A 21,164-nucleotide genomic window follows, 5' to 3' on the forward strand; every position below is an offset into this window, starting at 1 on the left:
GTCCTGAATACAAATGTTATATCTGGGGCAAATCCAACACATCACTGAGTACCACTCTTCATATTTCGCAGCATGGTGGTGGCTGCATCATGTTATGGGTATGCTTGTCATCGGCAAGGACTGGGAGTTGTTTTGGGATAAAAATAAACGGAATAGAGCTAAGCAAAGGCAAAATTCTAGAGGAAACCTGGTTGTCTGCTTTCCTCCAGACACTAGGAGGTGAATTCACCTTTCAGCAGGACAATAACCTAAAACACAAGGCCTAATATACACTGGCGTTACTTAACAAGGTGACATTGAATGTTCCTGAGTGGCCTAGTTAAAGTTTTGACTTAAATCTGCTTGAGAATCTGTGGCAAGACATGAAAATGGCTGTCTAGCATTGATCAACAACCAACTTGACAGAGCATGAAGAATTAAAAAAAAGAATAATGTGCAAATATTGCACAATCCAGGTGCTCTTAGAGACTTAGAGACCCGGAAAGACTCAAAGCTGGAATCGTTTCCAAAGGTGAGGGGTGAGAATACTTATGTAAATGAGATTTTTCTGTATTTTATTTTCAATAAATGTTCTACATTTTCAAAATACTTGTTTTAACTTTGTCATTAAGGGGTATTGTGTATAGATGGGAGAGAAATATTTTTATTTATTCAATTTTGAATTCAGGCTGTAATACAGGAAAATGTCAACAATTCTCTTTGAAGGCACTGTATGACTCAGTAGGGTGTGATTGATCTCAAAATGATAAAACCATTATCATTCAACGTATTGAATGCCCTATCCTCCACCACCTTATTTAGAACGCTTGTGTTCATAATATCAAATGGCATCGGGATCTGTTAGCTATACATTGTTCTCTCTATTATTAGGTGTGCATGCTAAGCAAAGCACAACTCTAGATTTCTTAAATATTCAAATTATTAATAGGGGTGCTTGCTGAAGGCAAAACAACTCTAGATTTCTTACCAAATCATATAATCAGTTGATTTCTTTAACCCGCTCTTTATACTTTATATAGCAATATTTAAATTAACTTCCGATGCATTTCTTTGGGAAAAAAGGGCCATAGACTTGAATGGTAAAAAATATATATATATATTCTTTAAATATTTTTCACTGTTTAAGTGATCAAACCAACTTTGAGATGTTCAGACTATCCCAACTTTGATTGCTTTTCTAAATATGTTTTTATAGTATGTATACTTTTTTGATTATAACAATTTTAGATTTGCATAAATTAACTTGGGTTTAAATGAGAACCTTAGGAATACAGGGGTAGCTTTTCAAAATGGACCTGTTCTTTGGCCAATTAAGCTACAAGACCAACTTTAAAACTTTTAGGCTATCCCAACTTAACTTTCTTTAAAATCTTTATTAACTATACACATTTGCATGAAATAGCTCAATAACAGTAACCACTGAGACAACAAATCAACTTTCACATGTTAGGATAGCCAAAACTTCTGATTCTTAAAAACTTCTATCAGCTATAACTATATATGTTTGCATAAATAAGCGTAAATTAACTAACAGTAACTCTTGAACCGTTCAAGCTAGCAACACCAAATCACATATTCAGGCAATCCTAACTTTGATCAACTTTCACTAAATTAAAAACAAAAAACTACAATTTAAATGAGAATAGGCATTAGTCTGAAGCCTAAAAGAGAAAGGAAATTCACATGAGCACCAGAGTGCCAATTCCACCCATGCTCTACCAAGTTTTTCCCAGCACACAGCTTTGAGCTACTACAGTAACTGTTCGTATTGTACTTCAAACTATGTGTAGGCAGGTTGCATAGTATTTAAACCTTCTCTAACAGCTTAATTCATACACTTGGAGGAGGTGCTTCCACAATAATGTACCACATGCAAGGTAAATGATTTGATTCTTCACACACCACAGTAAGACATTATCCCATTAAGCTACCTTTTCATGCTTCTTTTTTTTATATACACTTAAATAAAAGATTCCAGAAATGTTCCATACTCACAAAAAGCTTATTTCCCTAAAATGTTGTGCACAAATTAGTTTACATCCCTGTTAGTGAATTTTTTTGTGTCGGGGACAGCCCTAATTCAGAGACATCAGTATCAAGCCCGTCTGTCAATTTGGACTTCATCACATCATCTTGCAAGTCTTTGTGTGCTGGCTCCATACATGTTTCTGTGAACACATACACAATTACGGTTCTATTACCAATAGCAGTTAGGGATAAGTGATATCTGACACAAACATATACTATGTTGACGTTTGAACAGGTTAGACTAAACATACCTAATTATTTTCTCCCCATCAGCGACCATTGGAGAGCAGGCAAGAGGTGAGGCTGGAGGTGAGGTATTTTCCAGAGCCCCATTGATGGGCATAGCAGCGTAGATCAGCTCCTGGCCCCTCATCAAAGATACTGGTCGGTCACACACACACACACACACACACACACACACACACAATGATGAGGGCCCCCTTGCTGGTCTTCTCTATGCTGCATGTTCGGCTACAAGCTGGACATCTCTCAAACAACTGCAGCAGGCAATCTTATGAGGTGGTGTTGACTGGGAGGGCCTGTGACAGGGTGATATAATAGACAGCAAAGTGGTATTTTGTTCTAAAGAAGGACAAAGCTTTTTGCTAATGTACTTTACAACCAAAATGGCTCTACTAGTTGTATCTGCTTGCCTGTGAAATTAGCCTACTTGTTTATAAAGTTGTGTATTTTTTAATACAACTTTTCAGATATACTGTACATAACCACATACATAACCAGCTGTCTATGGTCTAGTTACCTGTATACTCACCACCATTGCACTACGAACTCCAACCACTTATTCTGCATGATAGGGTCCTACGGCAGGGCATGCAAACCATAGTTGGCCAGTACGTACAGGGCTTTTGTCTCAAACGGCCATGATCCTTTGAATATGTTGGGGGCGATGAAACAACATAAGGGAAGCTGAGCGGAGCTAAGACGCTAATATTTGTGTAAACTCTACACAGTTGTGTTCTGTGAGTGTCACTAAGTAGGCTGATGCCCCATTTCTTGGGTGCACAAACCATAGGTTAGGCTGTACAGTTTAATTATTTCCCCAATGCAGTTCGAAAGTTTTTCACATCCACAGTGCGATTTCAACAGATTTTTGTATTTTGTTGAATTTATATAACATACCAACCTGGTTCAGCATTATCTAGTCCAAATATGGCATGATTCCACTGTTTGTATCAGTTTGAAACCTGTTCACTGGGGGACATTTATTTTAAAGGCAAACCACAAATTACACTATGAAATTTCACACATGAAATTGTGTCATTCCGAACTTTATCCGCAACGTTATAATCCATTTTGTGTGACTCGAACATTTCTCCTACCTGCTGTGCTGCGCGGGCTGTGTCCGTGTACTATAAGGACACGCTCGGGCCTACACAGCTCTGTGGGGAAACGGCGTGACTCAACCAAAATGGATTATAACGTTGTGGATCACCTAGGGAATTTCATGTGTATGACATCTAAAGACCTACATCACTATACTGAGAGTGTGTCTGTTTCTAAAAGGATGTATTTGGGTGTTTTTTGTAAATATCTTTAGCGTGCCCTGATACTGCACAACGAGCAATGAGGAAATGAATCGCAGCTGGGGTAAGTTTCTCAAAAACAAGCCAAATCACACACAAAAGTTTGACCCTTCTATAACATGCCATTTACACCAAAAATAGAGATTTACTTCATAAATAAGAAAAGGGGGAGCGTCGCTGCCCAGCTATTTTCAGGTCTCCAGGGATGTTCGATCGGCTTCAATTCTAGGCTCTGGCTGGGCCACTCAAGGACATTGAGACTTGTCCCGAAGCCACTCCTGCATTGTCTTGGCTGTGTGCTTCGGGTCGTTATCCTGTTGTAAGGTGAAGCTTTGCCCCAGTCTGAGGTAATGAGCACTCTGGAGCAGGTTTTCATCAAGGATCTCTCTGTACTTTTCTCCGTTCATCTTTCCCTCGATCCTGACTAGTCTCCCAGTCCCTGCTGCTGAAAAACATGGATGGTGCCAGGTTTCCTCCAGGCTTGACGCTTGGCATTCAGGCCAAAGAGTTCAATCTTGGTTTCATCAGACAAGATAATCTTGTTTCTCATGGTCTGAGAGTCCTTTGGGTGTTTTTTGGCAAACGCCAAGCAGGCTGTTGTGCCTTTTACTGATTAGTGTCTTCCATCTGGCCACTCTACCATAAACACCTAATTTGGTGTAGTTCTGCAGAGATGGTTATCCTTCTGGAAGGTTCTCCCATCTCCACAGAGGAACTCTGGAGCTCTGTCAGCATGACCATTGGGTTCTTGGTCACCTCCATGATCAAGGCCCTTCTCACCTGATTGCTCAGTTTGGCCGGGGGACCAGCTCTAGGAAGGGTCTTGGTGGTTCCACACTTCTTCCATTCAAGAATGAAGGCCACTGTGTTCTTGGGGACCTTCGATGCTGCAGACATTTTTTGGTACCCTTCCCCAGATCTTTACCTCGGAGCTCTACGGACAATTCCTTCGACCTCATGGCTTGGTTTTTGCTCTTGCTCAGGTGTGTGCCTTTCCAAATAATGTCCAATCAATTGAGTTTACCACAGGTAGACTCCAATCAAGTTGTAGAAACATCTCAAGGATGACCAATGGAAACAGGATGCACCGGAGCTCAATTTCAAGTCTCAATGGGTCTGAATACTTATATAAATAAGGTATTTATGTTTTTACTTTTAATAAATTGGCAATCATTTCTAAAAACCTGTTTTCGCTTTGTCATTATGGGGTATTGTGTGTAGATTGATAAGGAAAAAAATAAATGTTATCCATTTTGAATAAGGCTGTACCATATGAAAATGTGTAAAAAGTCAAGGGGTCTGAATACTTTCCGAATGCACTGTATATAAATTTGAAAACATTTGCATAAATTAACCCACCAACAGCGACTCTTGAACCGTTCAAGTTAGAGACACCAAGTCCTAACTTCAAATACTTTTATCAACTGTAACTATACTAAATTAAAATATAAATGCACCATGCAACAATTTCAACGATCTTACTGAGTTACAGTTCATATAAGGAAGTCAGTTAATTTAAATAAGTTCATTATGCCCTAACCTATGGATTTCACATGACTGGGCAGTGGCGCAGCCATGGTGGGTGGGCCTGGGAGGGCATAGACCCACTGGGGAGCCAGGCCCAGCCAATCAGAATGAGTTTTTCCCCACAAAAGGGCTTTATTACAGACAGAAATACTCCTCAGTTTCATCAGCTGTCCATCCGGGTGGCTGGTCTCAGATGGTCCTGCAGGTAGAGAAGCCGGATGTCCTGGGCTTTGTGTTATTTTTTTATTTTTTTATCTTTATTTTAACAGGGAAAACAGACAGACCTGGATCTCTTTTACGGCTGTGCCCTGTGTAAACATGTTGACATGTACAGTTTTAGGCATACAGACAAGAACATTTCAAACATACAAAACAAAGACACAATTCAACAGAAACAATCACAGACAACATCATATTGATCCTCCATAACATTTTTAAAATGGGCAAGGGACACCAGAGTGTCTAACTTAAGTTGGATCTGCAGTTTGTTCCATAAATAAGGCGCAAAGGAACTAAAGGCAGTCCTACCCAACTCTGTGGAGACTGCAGGAGTCTCTAATGTAATCCACATCTGTGATCTGGTTTTAAAATTTGTATATCTAGTGGAAATTAATGATGATATATATGGAGGTAGTTTTAAAAGAAGCGCTTTATAAATAAACAAGAGAGCATGTTGCTCTCGCCTCAAAGATAGAGGCCCAACCCACATGTTGATATAGGATACAGTGATGAGTTTTGTAACTATCACCCGTGATAAACCTGAGTGCACAATGGTAAATAGCATCCAGTGGTTTTAATGTGTTTGCCGATGCATGCATATAGATAATATCACCATAATCTAAAACGGACATAAAAGTAGCCTGCACAATTTGTTTTCTATTTACAAAGGACAGACAAGCCCTGTTTCTGTAAAGGAACCCTATCTTGAATTTGAGCTTTTTTCCCAATTCAGTAACATGTTTTTTAAAAGAAAGCTTATCATCTAACCATACCCCTAAATATTTATATGCAGAGACCTGTTTGATTTGAGTACCATCCAGGCTAGTGATTACAAAAGTGTTTCTAACTGAGAGTTTAGACCTAGAAAAAAACATGACATTTGTTTTCTTAGCGTTTAAAACAAGTTTAAGCTGTAAAAGAGACCCCTGTAGTATCCTAAAATCAGACTCCAACTGCATTAAAGCTTGGTCCGCTGTTGGAGCAATAGAGTACATCACTGTGTCATCTGCATATAAATGGAATTTACCATATTTGACATCATCACCAATGTTGTTTATATAAAGTGAGAACAATAGTGGGCCAATTATTGAACCCTGAGGCACCCCTTTAAGTAACTGTAAGGAGTCAGACTTGACCCCGTCGACCATGACGGCCTGAGTTCTATCTTTAAGATAGTCATAAAACCATCGGCAGGCATCAGTGCCCACTCCTATAGAAGACAGCTTACTCAAAAGGATAGCATGGTCTACAGTGTCAAAAGCTTTTGACAAATCTACAAACAACGCAGCACAGTGCTTTCTATCATCTAAGGCATTTGCAATATCATTTACAACAAGCATAGTGGCCGATGTGGTACTGTGTTTAGATCTAAAACCAGATTGATTGGTGCTAAGAATACTGTTAGCAGAAAGAAAAGACTGTAACTGTTTGTTGACTCTAGATTCTAGGTTATGTGACAAAACTGCACATTTTAGAGTGGCCTTTTATTGTCCCCAGCACAAGGTGCACCTGTGTAATGATCATGCTGTTTAATCAGCTTCTTGATATCCCACACCTGTCAGGTGGATGGATTATCTTGTCAAAGGCTAAATGCTCACTAACAGTGATGTAAACAAATGTGTGCTCACAATTTGAGAAGCTTTTTGTTCTTATGGAACATTTCTGGGATTTTACATGTTGCTTTCATATTTTTGTTCAGTGTATATATATACATTTGCATAAAATAACCCACAAACTCTTGACCTGTTCAAGCTAGACACCAAACCAACTTTCACATGGTCAGGCTATCCTATCAATCAATCCTTCACAAGCTAGCATGCACACCACATTGTACTTTTCTAGTTATGTTAGCAATCCCTTTCGCGAAGTGCATATTTTTTTTCCCATCGGATTTCTTAGAATGAAAGTTACTAAGTTTCTCTAATGTGCCAGAAGCACCTGGGTGGCCATGGAGTCCCTCTCTCCCTTTCTGTCTCTCACTTTCTCACCCTGCACTCGTGTGTGTGTGTGTGTGTGTATGTGTGTGTGTGTGTGTGGTGTGTGTGTGTGTGTGTGTGTGTGTGTGTGTGTGTGTGTGTGTGTGTGTGTGTGTGTGTGTGTGTGTGTATATATATGGCTTTTAAAAGTGCTATTCTCACCTACGTAAAGTGCTTACTGAGGGGAATAATGCATGTGAAGTAATGTGATATTAATTGTTTGAGTTTCATTATAACAGCCCTCAATCATCTGGAAGATTGCCCCGGTCCTTCTAATGAGATCCGTTTTCCGGGCAATGGGCTCAAATGAGGGAATGACGGTTTCGAATTAGCTTATTTGCTATTCATTCTTACTCTATTGCCTGCTATCTAAAAGTCATTGACCATTTAGCGATTGGCTCGCTGCGAGCGTGCGAGCCACGGCGGGGGTATTTGTGTTAAGGGTGGGTCGGTTGAAGGGGGGTCTTCACCTATAATAAAGAACTGAGCAATAGAAATGTCAAGTGCCTTCTGTGCTGAGGTGAATGGGACAAATAAACCTAGTTGCAGAGGGCCCCATCTTGGCATTACCATAAGAAATGGGCCAATATGGATGGAAGGCAGCCGTTCTGTGCCCTGTCACGACGCCCTTTTCGGCACAGTGATTAATGTCTTTACGATGCCACATGCAGCCAGTGCCTCTGCTCACCCCTCTGTCAGACCTACATCCCCCACAAACCCCTGAACTGCACCACAACCCTAGTGAGAAGAAGGGGACAACCAAAGCGACGAGCCATGTTCCTTCCTAGCCCCAGGGTGTAATATATATGGCCATGGCGATAGAACAATCCCCTACGGAATTCCTCAAAGGGGTGCATAGTGTGTCATACACACACACACACACACACACTAAAAAAAAAAAAGCTTTTTTTGTCCATTAAAATAACATCAAATTGATCAGAAGTACAGTGTAGACATTGTTAATGTTGTAAATGACTATTGTAGCTGGAAATGGCAGATTTTTTTATGGAATATCTACACAGGCGTACAGAGGCCCAACTTTTGAACGATAGTGTGTATGTATATATATATATATATATATATATATATATATATATGTGTGTGTGTGTGTGTATGTGTATACAGTTGAAGTTGGAAGTTTACGTACGCTTTTCAATCACTCCACAAATTTCTTGTTAACAAAGTATTGTTTTGGCAAGTCGGTTAGGACATCTACTTTATGGATGACAAAAGTAATTTTTCCAACAATTGTTTACAGACAGAATATTTCACTTATAATTCACTATCACAATTCCAGTGGGTCAGAAGTTTACATACGCTAAGTTGACTGTGCCTTTTAAACAGCTTGGAAAATCACAGAAAATGATGTCATGGCTTTAGAAGCTTCTGATAAGCTAATTGACATAATTTCATTTGGAGGTGTACCTGTGTATGTATTTCAAGGCCTACCTTCAAACTCAGTGCCTTTTTGTTTGACATCATGGGAAAATCAAAAGATATCAGCCAAGACCTCAGAAAGCAAATTGTAGACCTCCACAAGTCTGGTTCATCCTTGGGAGCAATTTCCAAACGCCTGAAGGTACCACGTTCAACTGTACAAACAATAGTACGCAAGTATAAACACCATGGGACCATGCAGCCGTCCTACCGCTCAGGAAGGAGACGCGTTCTGTCTCCTAGAGATGAACATACTTTTGTGCAAAAAGTGCAAATCAATCCCAGAACAACAGGAAAGGACCTTGTGAAGATGCTGGAGGAAACAGGTACAAAAGTATCTCTATCCACAGTAAAACGAGTCCTATATCGACATAACCTGAAAGGCCGCTCAGCAAGGAAGAAACCACTGCTCCAAAACCGCCATAAAAAAAGCCAGACAACGGTCTGCAACTGCACATGGGGACAAAGATTGTACTTTTTGGAGAAATGTTCTCTGGCCTGATGAAACAAAAATAGAACCATTTGGCCATAATGACCATCATTATGTTTGGAAGAAAAAGGGGGAGGCTTGCAAGCCGAAGAACACCATCCCAACCATGAAGCACGGGGGTGGCAGCATCATGTTGTGGGGGTGCTTTGCTGCAGGAGGGACTGGTACACTTCACCAAATAGATGGCATCATGAAGAAGGGAAATTATGTGGATATATTGAAGCAACATCTCAATACATCAGTCAGGAAGTTAAAACTTGGTCGCAAATGGGTCTTCCAAATGGACAATGACCCCAAGCATACTTCCAATGTTGTGGAAAAATGACTTAAGGACAACAAAGTCAAGGTATTGGAGTGGCCATCACAAAGCCCTTACCTCAATCGCATAGAAAATTTGTGGTTAGAACTGAAAAACATTTTGCAAGCAAGGAGGCCTACAAACCTGACTCAAGTACACCAGCTCTGTCAGGAGGAATGGGCCAAAATTCACCACATTTTTTGTGGGAAGCTTGTGGAAGGCTACCCGACACGTTTGACCCAAGTTAAACAATTTGAAGGCAATGCTACCAAATACTAATTGAGTGTATGTAAACTTCTGACCCACTTTGAATGTGATGAAAGAAATAAAAGCTGAAATAAATAATTCCCTCTACTATTATTCTGACATTTCACATTATTAAAATAAAGTGGTGATCCTAATGAATTTTTACAAGGATTGAATGTCAGGAATTGTGAAAAACTGAGTTTAAATGTATTTGGCTAAGGTGTATGTAAACTGCCAACTTCATCTGTATATGTATATATATATACCGTAATTTCCGGACTATTAAGCGCACCTGAATATAAGCCGCACCCACTGAATTTAAAAATATATATATTATTTTGAATATAAATAAGCCGCACATGTCTATAAGCCGCAGGTGCCTACCGGTACATTGAAACAAATTAACTTTACACAGGCTTTAACGAAACACGGCTTGTAACAAAAATAAATAGGCTTTAACGAAACACGGCTTGTAACAAAAATAAATAGGCTTTAACGCAACACGGCTTGTAACAAAAAATTAAAAATTAGCAGTAAGCTTTAGTTGTCTTTTTTTGAGTCAATTCCTCACGCTGCTGTTTCCAACATCTTATCATTGACTCATTAAGACCAAGCTCCCGTGCAGCAGCTCTATTTCCTTTTCCAACAGCCAGATCAATCGCCTTCAACTTGAAAGCTGCATCATATGCATTTCTCCGTGTCTTTGCCATGATGAGGGTGACAAAATGACTACCGTAATCAGAATGATGGGAAGTTTGAGAGCGCTCGATTTAATCTAAACAGTAAACAAAAAAGTTGTTTGACCTTAACCCGTTCGGCAATTTCATTGGTCTAATGAAAGCTTCATGCTGCCAAAAAACTGAGCACGTCACAGAATGTGTTTTTTTGGAGAGAAAAAAATTGATTGCGGAAAAAATCCATATATTAGCCTCGTCATTGTTTAAGCCGTGAGGTTCAAAGCCTGGGAAAAAAGTTGCGGCTTATAGTTAAAAATACTTGGTTTTACAGATTGGCAGGGTTACAGAGGGACTTTTAGCACCTTGTATCTTAAAATGGTTTGTGATATTTAATCTGTATTGTTTTTATAGTGAGACCTGCAGGGTTGTTTTCTTCATACTTTATTTTAAGGTATTTTACGGTAATTTACGGTATTCAATTGCCACCTTGTAAGTACTTCCTAAGTCAATAATAAGAAAAGATTATTGACTTGGGAAGTACTTACAATGTGGCAATTGAATTCACTTGTTAAGTCATAACAGACTTCTGCCCTCCGCTACTTGTGCCACTGAAGGCTAGCAGCAGGTATCTGAAATGGTTGGAAATGGATGCAAGTGTTTTGTATAACAATATTGATAGGAGACATACATGATCAGGACCTACCTACACTGTTTACTAAATTCTTCAGAAATGCTAGTTTATCCAACAACTTGATTGAATTTCAAAATGCATTCATACAACACTGGCTCTACACCATTCAGAAATTCATTTCCGATGTGAAATTCCTCTGCACAGATTAAAGCTACATTTTAATACACCTGAGTCGGAACAACATGTGCGGTTAACACCCGTGGCACACGCAATCATACAGGTCGGACGAAAAGATTATGTGGATTTGACTGCTACAAACTCTTATTCACATATAAGAGATAGTACTTAGTGGTCCTGCGTCTCCCTCATATAAGTCCAAATCCCCCCCCCAAATCCCCCTTCTCTGTCTCTGGCAACCTGAACCAGCAGCTTCATTGAGAGGGCCTTATTATCTCCACTAACCATGGCCCACTCCTTGGCACTGAATAGTCAGTGCCTTTATTCCTCTCTCCTTCTGACTGGAGACCTCATAATGGCTTCATTAATGCAGAAGTTTCATTTGGTTGACAATGGGTTAATGGCCCCGGGTAGTCTATTGGCAGCGGGAGGAGGACTCTTTTCTCCGGCTTTTTCAGCCCGGGTTCAAGCGGGGTTGACAACGTGTCACCAAATTGTGAACAAACATGTAATTGATGTTCGGACATCAGCGGCCCCTAGCCGAGAAGCCAGCCTGCTCTTTTGAGTCGAGGTGGAAGGAACGGGTGGCCGTCCGGGGTCTTTGAGAGGACTTGGCACAGGGGGGAACCGATTTCTGAATGCCTGCCCTGCTCGCTTCAAAAGAGCCACAGACAGCAAAATTCAAAAAAAAAAAAAGGGATACGGTTTAATAAAAGAAAAAAATCCTTGCCCAGCCGTAATGATTCTGTTTGGCCTGACGTGTAATTGCTCCCCACATACAGAAGTCGAGTTGCAGACAGCACATAGACTGGTGGCACTCATCAGGTGGCACTCACCCTTTATGTCGTGTCGGTGGGAAGTGTGATCTATTTTTGTTGCAAATTTTCACGGATGTAAAGGAAAATTGAGACGTGGAGAGGTGTATACTTTTTAGCTTCCTTTTTTAGTTAATAAGCGTACAACATTCCCTTACACTTCAAATACAAACTCCAGACCTCTCGGCCATTGAGTCATAATATTAGAAATGCACCTTTTTATATACAGTGTGTATGAATGCAGGTGAAGTACTTGTTGATCATATTATCATCAAAAGATTTAAAGGGATATCCGATATCGTTTTGCGCCGCTAATGACTAAATAATTCCAGACTGTGCTATTTGTGTACTTATTTGTGATTATATAGTTGCTCATTAAAAATACTGTTATGGTGAAAAACATCATTCGTCATTTAAAAATAATTTAGTTAAACTGCACGGTTTTGATTTCAAATGGAGAATAATCTTGCGCATCACGATATATCATCGAGGTCAAATATTGCCAATTCCCAACATTATCATATATCGGCCCAACACTATTGCATCCAAAACATCAAGGGCGATGACAAAGGATGTGTTATTCCCAGCCGTCAGTGGTCTCATGTGGTGTGATGATGTGTGTTGTTTGTCCAGGCGGAGATACCATCAAGAGCATCAACCAGCAGTCTGGAGCCCACGTGGAGCTGCAGAGGAACCCCCCTCCCAACACCGACCCCAATGTTCGCATCTTCTCCATCAGAGGCACCCCGCAACAGATGGAGGTAGCATGTCAGCTCATTGACGACAAGATCGGAGTAAGTTCCCCCAAGTCAAGTGCCTTTAAGTCCAAAGACTAAGTCTCGATAAGTCAACATGACTACCTATTGCCTGACGACTTAAACTGTATTGCCTGACGACTTAAACTGAATTCTTCCACTGCTCTGTGTTCGCTTCATACTTCAGTCTGAGATGGCCGTCTTTGAAGTCGTTTGTGGAGACATCAAAATGAGGGGTGTTGTACAAAACAAAGTTACCAGCGATTGGATAATCTCTAACAATTCAGATTACCAAAGCCAATGGTGAATTTTCACAATGCCGCTTTACCCACGTATATTCTTACTCTGGCCCAACCCATCGGTTTCTGGGAACAATCATTGTTGAAGTACTTAGATCCAGACTCATTGCAGAGAAGAAACTAACGTTTGTGGGCGTGGCGTAGTGTTTGGACGGAGCAACAAGTTTGGGTAGCGGAAATTGGGTTTTTATTTTCGTAATGAGGCTTGCTTCCCGCTTATGGCTAGAAAGAAGCTTGTTCAGGCCACTTTTCTCTCTGTAATTGATTATGGTGACTTGTTGTATATGCATGCAACCACCTCCGTCTTACAGAGACTGGACTCTGTTTATCATGCATCCTTGCGCTTTATTACAAATGCCAAGACACTCACCCACCATTGCACATTGTACCAAATGGTAGGTTGGACCTCCCTTTATATGCGCAGAAAGAAACATTTGTATGTGTTCATCTACAAAGCCCTTTTGGGTAAACTCCCTCTTTACCTCTGTAGTCTGGTCTTCTTCACCACCAGCAGTTACCATACCCGGTCTGCTAGGTGGTTGCTACTTAAAGTCCCCAGGACCTTCACAGTATTAAGCATGACTGCCTTCTCTTCTTGTGCACAAGACGCATGGAATAGTCTACAATCCATGCTTCATCTAGATTTGTTAGTGCCACTGAATGAATTTAAAATATTGATGGGAGACTCTGTTACAGAGGAGTGTAAATGCTGTTTTTAGGCTGGATCATGTTATGTATTGATTGTTGCTGCCTTCTTGGCCAGGTCTCCCTTGAAAAAGAGTCTCAATGGTATTTTCCTGGTTAAATAAAGGTTAAATAAAAAATAAAAGCTAGGCAATGCTACCTAGGCAAATTGCTTGCAATTTCTGTTTCATTATTAACTGTTAGTCAACTAAATAAATACCACCATGATTTAAATGAATTAAACTGTTGTTATTTACTCTAGTTAACAATGTTGAATGTCTCGTTTTTTTTTCAGGGCTCAGGAATATTAAGCAATGGTAGTTGTGGGTTGAGCCCTTACACTCAAAGCCCTGCAACTCATCAAAAGTAAGTCACAGTTTCTGTTTGTCCCTGTCATTTTTTGTCTACTATATGCATTTTCTTTGTGTTGCTGTCGTTCTGTCTGCTCTCTGTCTTGATCAGTTGTGGCAGTGGAGCCCAGACTTTAATGACAGGGGGATGGGGGACTGCTTATCAAACATGGCAGCCTCAAGGCCAGCAAGACCACAGTAAGTCACCTTAGCGCTACAACTTGTCTTAAGCAAATCTCGTAAACATTTAGCAACGTTGTCTTGTATTTTACAATTAATATCAACTCTGCTTACATGGTGGAACCAGGCTGAACTCTATGTTCACCACTGAAACAGAATGGTCAACGCAACGATCAAGCTGGTTGCACTTGGCTAAAACGATGCAGCAATTACTTTGTATTTATATTTCCTCAGCTTAAACATTGTTTTGAAATAATTTTACGCTGTGTTTACTGTGCATTCGGGAAGGTATTCAGACCCCTTCCCTTTTTCCACATTTTGTAACAGTACAGCATATTATAAAATAGGTTCAATTAAAAAATGTCCTCATCAATCTACACACAATACCCCATAATGACATACAGTTGAAGTCGGAAGTTTACATATACTTAGGTTGGAGTGAGTCAATTAAACTCGTTTTTCAACCACTCCAGACAGATTATTTCACTTATAATTCACTGTATCACAATTCCAGTGGGTCAGAAGTTTACATACACTAAACTGACTGTGCCTTTAACTTCACTAGGGTAGGGGGCAGCATTCGGAATTTTGGATGAAAGGTGTGCCCAAATTAAACTGCCTGCTACTCAGGCCCAGAAGCTAGGATATGCATATAATTGGTAGATTTGGATAGAAAACACACCTAAAGTTTCCAAAACTGTTAAAATAATATCTGTGAGTATAACAGAACTGATGTGGCAGGCGAAAACCTGAGGAAAATCCATCCAGGAACTACTATTATTTTGAAAGGCTTTTTCCATTGAAAGCCTATCCACCATACACAGACTTAGGACCCAGTTCACAATCTATATGGCTTCTTCTACATGTGGCCAGTCTTTAGGCATTGTTTCAGGCTTTTACTCTGAAAAATGAGGGAGATACAGCACTTTCAATGAGTGGACAGTGGAAATTTCCAGACATGAGCCCAGCGCGTGATCGGGAGCGTGCCTTTCTTGTTTCTTCTTTTCTATTGACGAAGCTTTTGTCCGGTTGAAATATTATTGATTATTTATGACAAAAACAACCTGAGGATTGATTTTAAACATCGTTTGACATGTTTCTACAAACTTTTATTGTACTTTTTTTACTTTTCGTCTGGATGTTGAGAGTGCGCTTTGTGCCTTTTGGATTACTGAACTAAACGCACCAACAAAACAGGTTTTTGGACATAAAGAGGGACATTATCGAACAAATCAAACATTTATTGTGTAACATGAAGTCCTGGGAGTGCCACCAGATGAAGATCATCAAAGGTTAGTGATTCATTTAATCGCTATTTCTGACTTTTGTGAGTCCTCTCCTTGGCTGGAAAATGTCTGTATGGTTTCTTGTGGCTAGGCGCTGTCCTAACATAGTCGCATGGTGTGCTTTCGCCGTAAAGCTTTTTTGAAATCGGACATTATGGTTGGATTAACAAGAAGTTTATCTTTGAAATGGTGTATAATACTTGTATGTTTGAGGAATTTTAATTATGGGATTTCTGTTGTTTGAATTTGGCGCCCTGCAATTTCACTGGCTGTTGTCGAGGTGGGACGCTTTGATACCAGAGATGTTAAACAGCTTAGAAAATTCCAGAAAATGATGTCATGGCTTTAGAAGCTTCTGATAGGCTAATTGACATCATTTGAGTCAATTGGAGGTGTGGACGTATTTCAAGGCCTACCTTAAAACTCAATGCCTCTTTGCTTGACATCATAAGAAAATCAAAAGATATCAGCGAAGACATCAGAAAAAAAAAAATGTAGACCTCCACAAGTCTGGTTCGTCTTTGGGAGAAATTTTGAAACGCCTGAAGGTACCACGTTCATCTGTACAAACAATAGTATGCAAGTATAAACACCATGGGACCACGCAGCCATCATACCGCTCAGGAAGGAGACGCGTTCTGTCTCCTAGAGATGAACGTACTTTGGTGTGAAAAGTGCAAATCAATCTCAGAACAACAGCAAAGGACCTTGTGAAGAAGCTGGAGGAAACAGGTGAAAAGTATCTGTATCCACAGTAAAACGAGTCCTGTATCGACATAACATGAAAGGGCGCTCAGAAAGGAAGAAGCCACTGCTCCAAAACCACCATAAAAAAGCCAGACAACGGTCTGCAACTGCACATGGGGACAAAGATCGTACGTTTTGGAGAAATGTCTGATGAAACAAAAATAGAACTGTTTGGCCATAATGACGTTGTCATTATCGTTATGTTTGGAGGAAAAAGGGGGAGGCTTGCAAGCCAAAGAACACCATCCCAACCATGAAGCACGGGAGTGGCAGCATCATGTTGTGGGGGTGCTTTGCTGCAGGAGTGTAACGCCCTGGCCATAGAGAGTGGTTTTTGTTCTTTATTTTGGTTAGGCCAAGGTGTTACATTGGGTGGGCGTTCTATGTTCCTTTTTCTGTATTTGTATTTCTTTGTTTTGGGCCGTGTGTGGCTCCCAATCAGGCACAGCTGAAGTTCGTTGTTGCTGATTGGGAGTCACACATAAGGAGCATGTTTTTCCTTTGGGTTTTGTGGGTAATTGTTTCTGTTAGTGTTTTGCACCTGACAGGACTGTTTGGCTGTCGGTTTTCTTGTTTTGTTTGTATAGTGTTCTTTCTTTATTAAATATTAAATGATGAACACTAACTCCGCTGCACCTTGGTCTACTCTCTCTCACGACAGCCGTTACAAGGAGGGACTGGTGCACTTCACAAAATAGATGGCATTATGAGGAAGGAAAATGATGTGGATATTTTGAAGCAACACATCAGTCAGGAAGTTAAAGCTTGGTCGTAAATGGGTCTTCCAAATGGACAATGACCCCAAGCATACTTCCAAAGTTGTGGCAAAATGGCTTAAGAACCACAAAGTCAAGGTATTGGAGTGGCCATCACAAAGCCCTAACCCCAATCCTATAGAAAATGTGTGGGCAGAACTGAAAAAGCGTGTGGGAGCAAGGAGGCCTACAAACCTGACTCAGTTACACCAGCTCTGTCAGGAGTTATGGGCCAAAAGTCACCAAACGTTTTGTGGGAAGGTTGTGGAAGGCTACCCAACACGTTTGACCCAAGTTAAACAATTTAATGGCAATGCTACCAAATACTAATTGAGTGTATGTAAACTTCTGACCCACTGGGAATGTGATGAAAGAAATAAAAGCTGAAATAAATCGTTCTCTCTACTATTATTCTCTCATCAATCTACACACAATACACCCTTAATGACAAAGCGAAAACAGTTTTTTTTAAATGTTTGCAAGGAGACTCAAAATTGAGCTTAGGTGCGTTCTGTTTCCGTTGATCATCCTTGAGATGTTTCTACAACTTGATTGGAGTCTACCTATGGTAAATTCAATTGATTGGACATGATTTGGAATGGCATAACCCTATGTATATCATGACCCACAGTTGACAGTGCATGTCAGAGCAAAAACCAAGCCATGAGGTCGAAGGAATTGTCCGTAGAGCTCCGAGACAGGATTGTGTCGAGGCACAGATCTGGGGAAGTGTACCAAAAACTTTCTGCAGCATTGAAGATTCCCAAGAACAGTGGCCTCCTTTTGTTCTTAAATGGAAGAAGTTTGGAACCACCAAGACTCTTCCTAGAGCTGGTTGCCCGGCCAAACTGAGCAACCGTGGAAGAAGGGCCTTAGTCAGGGAGGTGACCAAGAACCTGAGTTCCTCTGTGGAGATTGGAGAACCTTCCAGAAGGCCAACCATCTCTGTAGCACTCCACCAATCAGGCCTTTATGGTGGAGTGGCCAGACGGAAGCCCCTCCTCAGTTAAACGCACATGACAGCCCGCTTGGAGTTTGCCAAAAGGCACCTAAAGGACTCAGACCATGAGAAACAAGATGCTCTGGTCTGATGAAACTAAGATTGAACTCTTTGGCCTGAATGCCAAGCGTCATGTCTGAAGGAAACCTGGCACTATCCCTACGGTGAAGCATGGTGGTGGCAGCATCATGCTGTGGTGATGTTTTTCAGCGGGAAGGACTGGGAAACTAGTCAGGCTCAAGGGAAAGATGAACGGAGCAAAGTACTGAGAGACCCTTGATGAAAACCTGCTCTAGAGGTCTCAGAGCGTCAGACTGGGGTGAAGGTTCACCTTCCAGCAGGACAACAACCCTAAGCACACAGCCAAGACAACGCAGGAGTAGCTTCAAGACAAGTCTCTAAATGTCCTTGAGTGGGCCCAGCCGGAGCCCGGACTTGAACCTGATCGATCATCTCTGGAGAGATGTGAAAATAATGTGCAGCGATGCTCCCCATCCAACTTGACAGAGCTTGAGAGGATCTGCAAAGAAGAATGTAAGAAACTCCCTAAATACGTGTGTGCCAAGCTTGTAGCGTCATACCAAAAAAGGATTGAGGCTGTAATCTGAGTACTTATGTAAATGTGATATTATTATTTTTTAAATTTGTAATAAATTTGCAAAAATGTCAAACTGTTTTTGCTTTGTCATTATGGTGTATTATGTGTAGATTGATGGGGGGGGGGGGGGGGGGAAACATTTTAATCTGTTTTTTATTAAGGCTGTAATGTAACAAAATGTGGAAAAAGTCAAGGTGTCTGAATACTTTTTGAATGCACTGTATATGAAATAGACATGTAAAGATGGACTCTGCAACATTTTGCTCATTTCACTGTCTTACAAATATCTCTCAAATGTAAGTTAAGACTCATAAATGCATACAAGCCGATTGTCAGAGTTTGATGTGTCCGGGATAACGGTGTCCTCTGAGTATTTGATCATCTCGGGGTGCTCAGTAATTGGTGAAGTAGTTGTGGGACATTGCTGCTCAAGCATCTAAAAAATCCTAAGTAACAACGAGTAAAGTATAATAACAGACGTTGCACGCGGCTGTGTGGCATTTGATAATTTCGCCGCCTCTTGCGATATGTATATTGCACGTGTCAATATCGCTATTTCAATGTAAATTGGATTAATCATGCAGCCCTACAATGAACCAGGTGTAGAAGGTACACATTAGCTTTCATCCACTATTCTATTTTACTTCTAAGCCAATTGAAAGGGGAGTCTACCATGGTTTGAACCAACGATGTTGGGGAAACATAAATGTCCAACAAATAACACGTAAAAATTGTCCGAAAATTGCCGGAAAGGCTTTTAGTTAGGCAACCGTTTCATTTAAATGTTCTTATTATTCCCAAAGCAAATTACTTCTGATAGGTTTGGGCAAAAGGCTGTATAGCAAGAAAAAAAAGTTAGAGTCCATTTGAAATACACTGGTATTTGTTCTATATTTAATGCAATGTTCTTTTATTTGGGTACAGGTCACAATGGATCCCAGGCAGGCCAGGTAGACTACTCTACAGCTTGGGAGCAGTATTATAAAAAGCTAGGCAAGTGCTCTGAGACAGTAAAAACCCTGTCATACCCACATGACTTTTCGAACAATTGCAATATTTTTGCCATACATTTTGTGCAACTGCAGCAAAGCTTGAGGTTCGGCATTTGGCGCAGTGTATCTCCAGTAGTAGACATTACAGATAACGCAATGATTATGATTCTCTATGTCCACCGTTGTGTAATGGCCCATTCTGTGTTTGCAGGCCAAAAGACCCAAGCTCAGAGTATTGTCCATGACTACAGCAAAGCATGGGAGGATTATTATAAGAAACAGAGTAGTCTCATTCATTTTGTCAGTTGTCTTTAGACATATTCAAGATTGCAATTTCAATTGTGATAGCGTTATTTGATGCTGTTTTCTTGCAATGTCTATCTATACGCTTGTGCCCCAAAAGGTCAGACATCTCAGCAGCAGAGCTCACTCCCAGAACACAGTGCAGCTATGGCAGAATATTACAGGCAGCAGGGAGTGTACCACTGGCCGGGTGCACAGGCAACCCAGGGCCCAGGTCTTCAGGTAATGTACAACACTGCCAAACTTATACTAACAATGGCTCTAAACAGCTCTCTAAACAATGGTTTCTTCCACTAATTAGGTTTTCTTCAATATGACTCTAAACAGCTCTCTGTCTCTAAACAGCTCTGTCTCTGCCTCTAAACAACTCTTCCTCTAAACCACTCTGCCTCTAAACTTAAGTCTCTAATCAGCTCTGTTTCTGCTTCTAAACAGCTCTCTCTCTGCCTTCAAACAGCTCTCTTTCTGCCTCAACACAGCTCTCTCTGCCTCTTAAAAGTGCCTGCTCTGCCTATGAACAGCTCTGCCGCTAAACAGCACTCTCTCTTTATATACACTGAGTGTACAAATCATTAAGAACACCTTCCTAACATTGAGTTGCACCCCCTCCTCCATTTTGCCCTCAGAACAGCCTCAATTCGTCGAGGCATGGACTCTACAAGGTGTCGAAAGTGTTCCACAGGGATGCTGGCCCATGTTGACTACAATACTTCCCACAGTTGTCAAGTTGGCTTGATGTCCTTTGGGTGGTGGACCGTTATTGATTCACACGGGAAACTGTTAAGCGTGAAAAACCCAGCAGCATTGAAGTTCTTGACACATACTACCATACCCCATTCAAAGGCACTTCAATATTTTGTCTTGCACATTCACCCTCTGAATGGCACACATACACAGTAAATGTCTCATTGTATCAAGGCTTTAAAATCCTTATTTAATCTTTCTCTTCCCCTTCATCTACACTGATTGATGTGGATTTAACAAGTGACATCAATAAGGGATCACAGCTGTTTGTAATGTTTTGTTCACTCAGTGTATGTTAAAACTATTACTGGCAAGTTTTGAAAAGTTTACATGCCTGTGTGTATTGGGATGTGCTGTTGCGTACATGGTAAACTACATAACATTTTCCTTTTTAAAATATCTTCCA

General features: G+C 40.7%; 1 protein-coding gene across 15 annotated transcripts in view; it reads left to right on the forward strand.

Moving 5' to 3' along the window:
* The window catches only part of LOC106587004 (far upstream element-binding protein 3), a 105,905-nt gene that overhangs the window by 83,158 nt on the left and 1,583 nt on the right, over positions 1-21,164 (forward strand). For 10 of the 15 annotated variants that reach the window (XM_082969302.1, XM_082969305.1, XM_082969300.1 and 7 more), the window contains 6 exons: positions 12,699-12,859; positions 14,099-14,169; positions 14,266-14,351; positions 19,644-19,994; positions 20,115-20,236; positions 20,641-21,159. In XM_082969302.1, the coding sequence (XP_082825428.1) occupies positions 12,699-12,859; positions 14,099-14,169; positions 14,266-14,351; positions 19,644-19,994; positions 20,115-20,236; positions 20,641-20,715 (866 nt within the window). In that variant the 3' untranslated portion in view covers positions 20,716-21,159. Of the gene's footprint in view, positions 1-12,698; positions 12,860-14,098; positions 14,170-14,265; positions 14,352-19,643; positions 19,995-20,114; positions 20,237-20,640; positions 21,160-21,164 lie in introns of those variants that run through there. The other 5 variants (XM_082969301.1, XM_082969304.1, XM_014174789.3 and 2 more) reach the window with 5 other exon arrangements.

Source organism: Salmo salar, chromosome 26, assembly GCF_965601325.2.
Source record: "Salmo salar chromosome 26, fSalSal1, whole genome shotgun sequence".
NCBI lineage: Eukaryota > Metazoa > Chordata > Actinopteri > Salmoniformes > Salmonidae > Salmo > Salmo salar.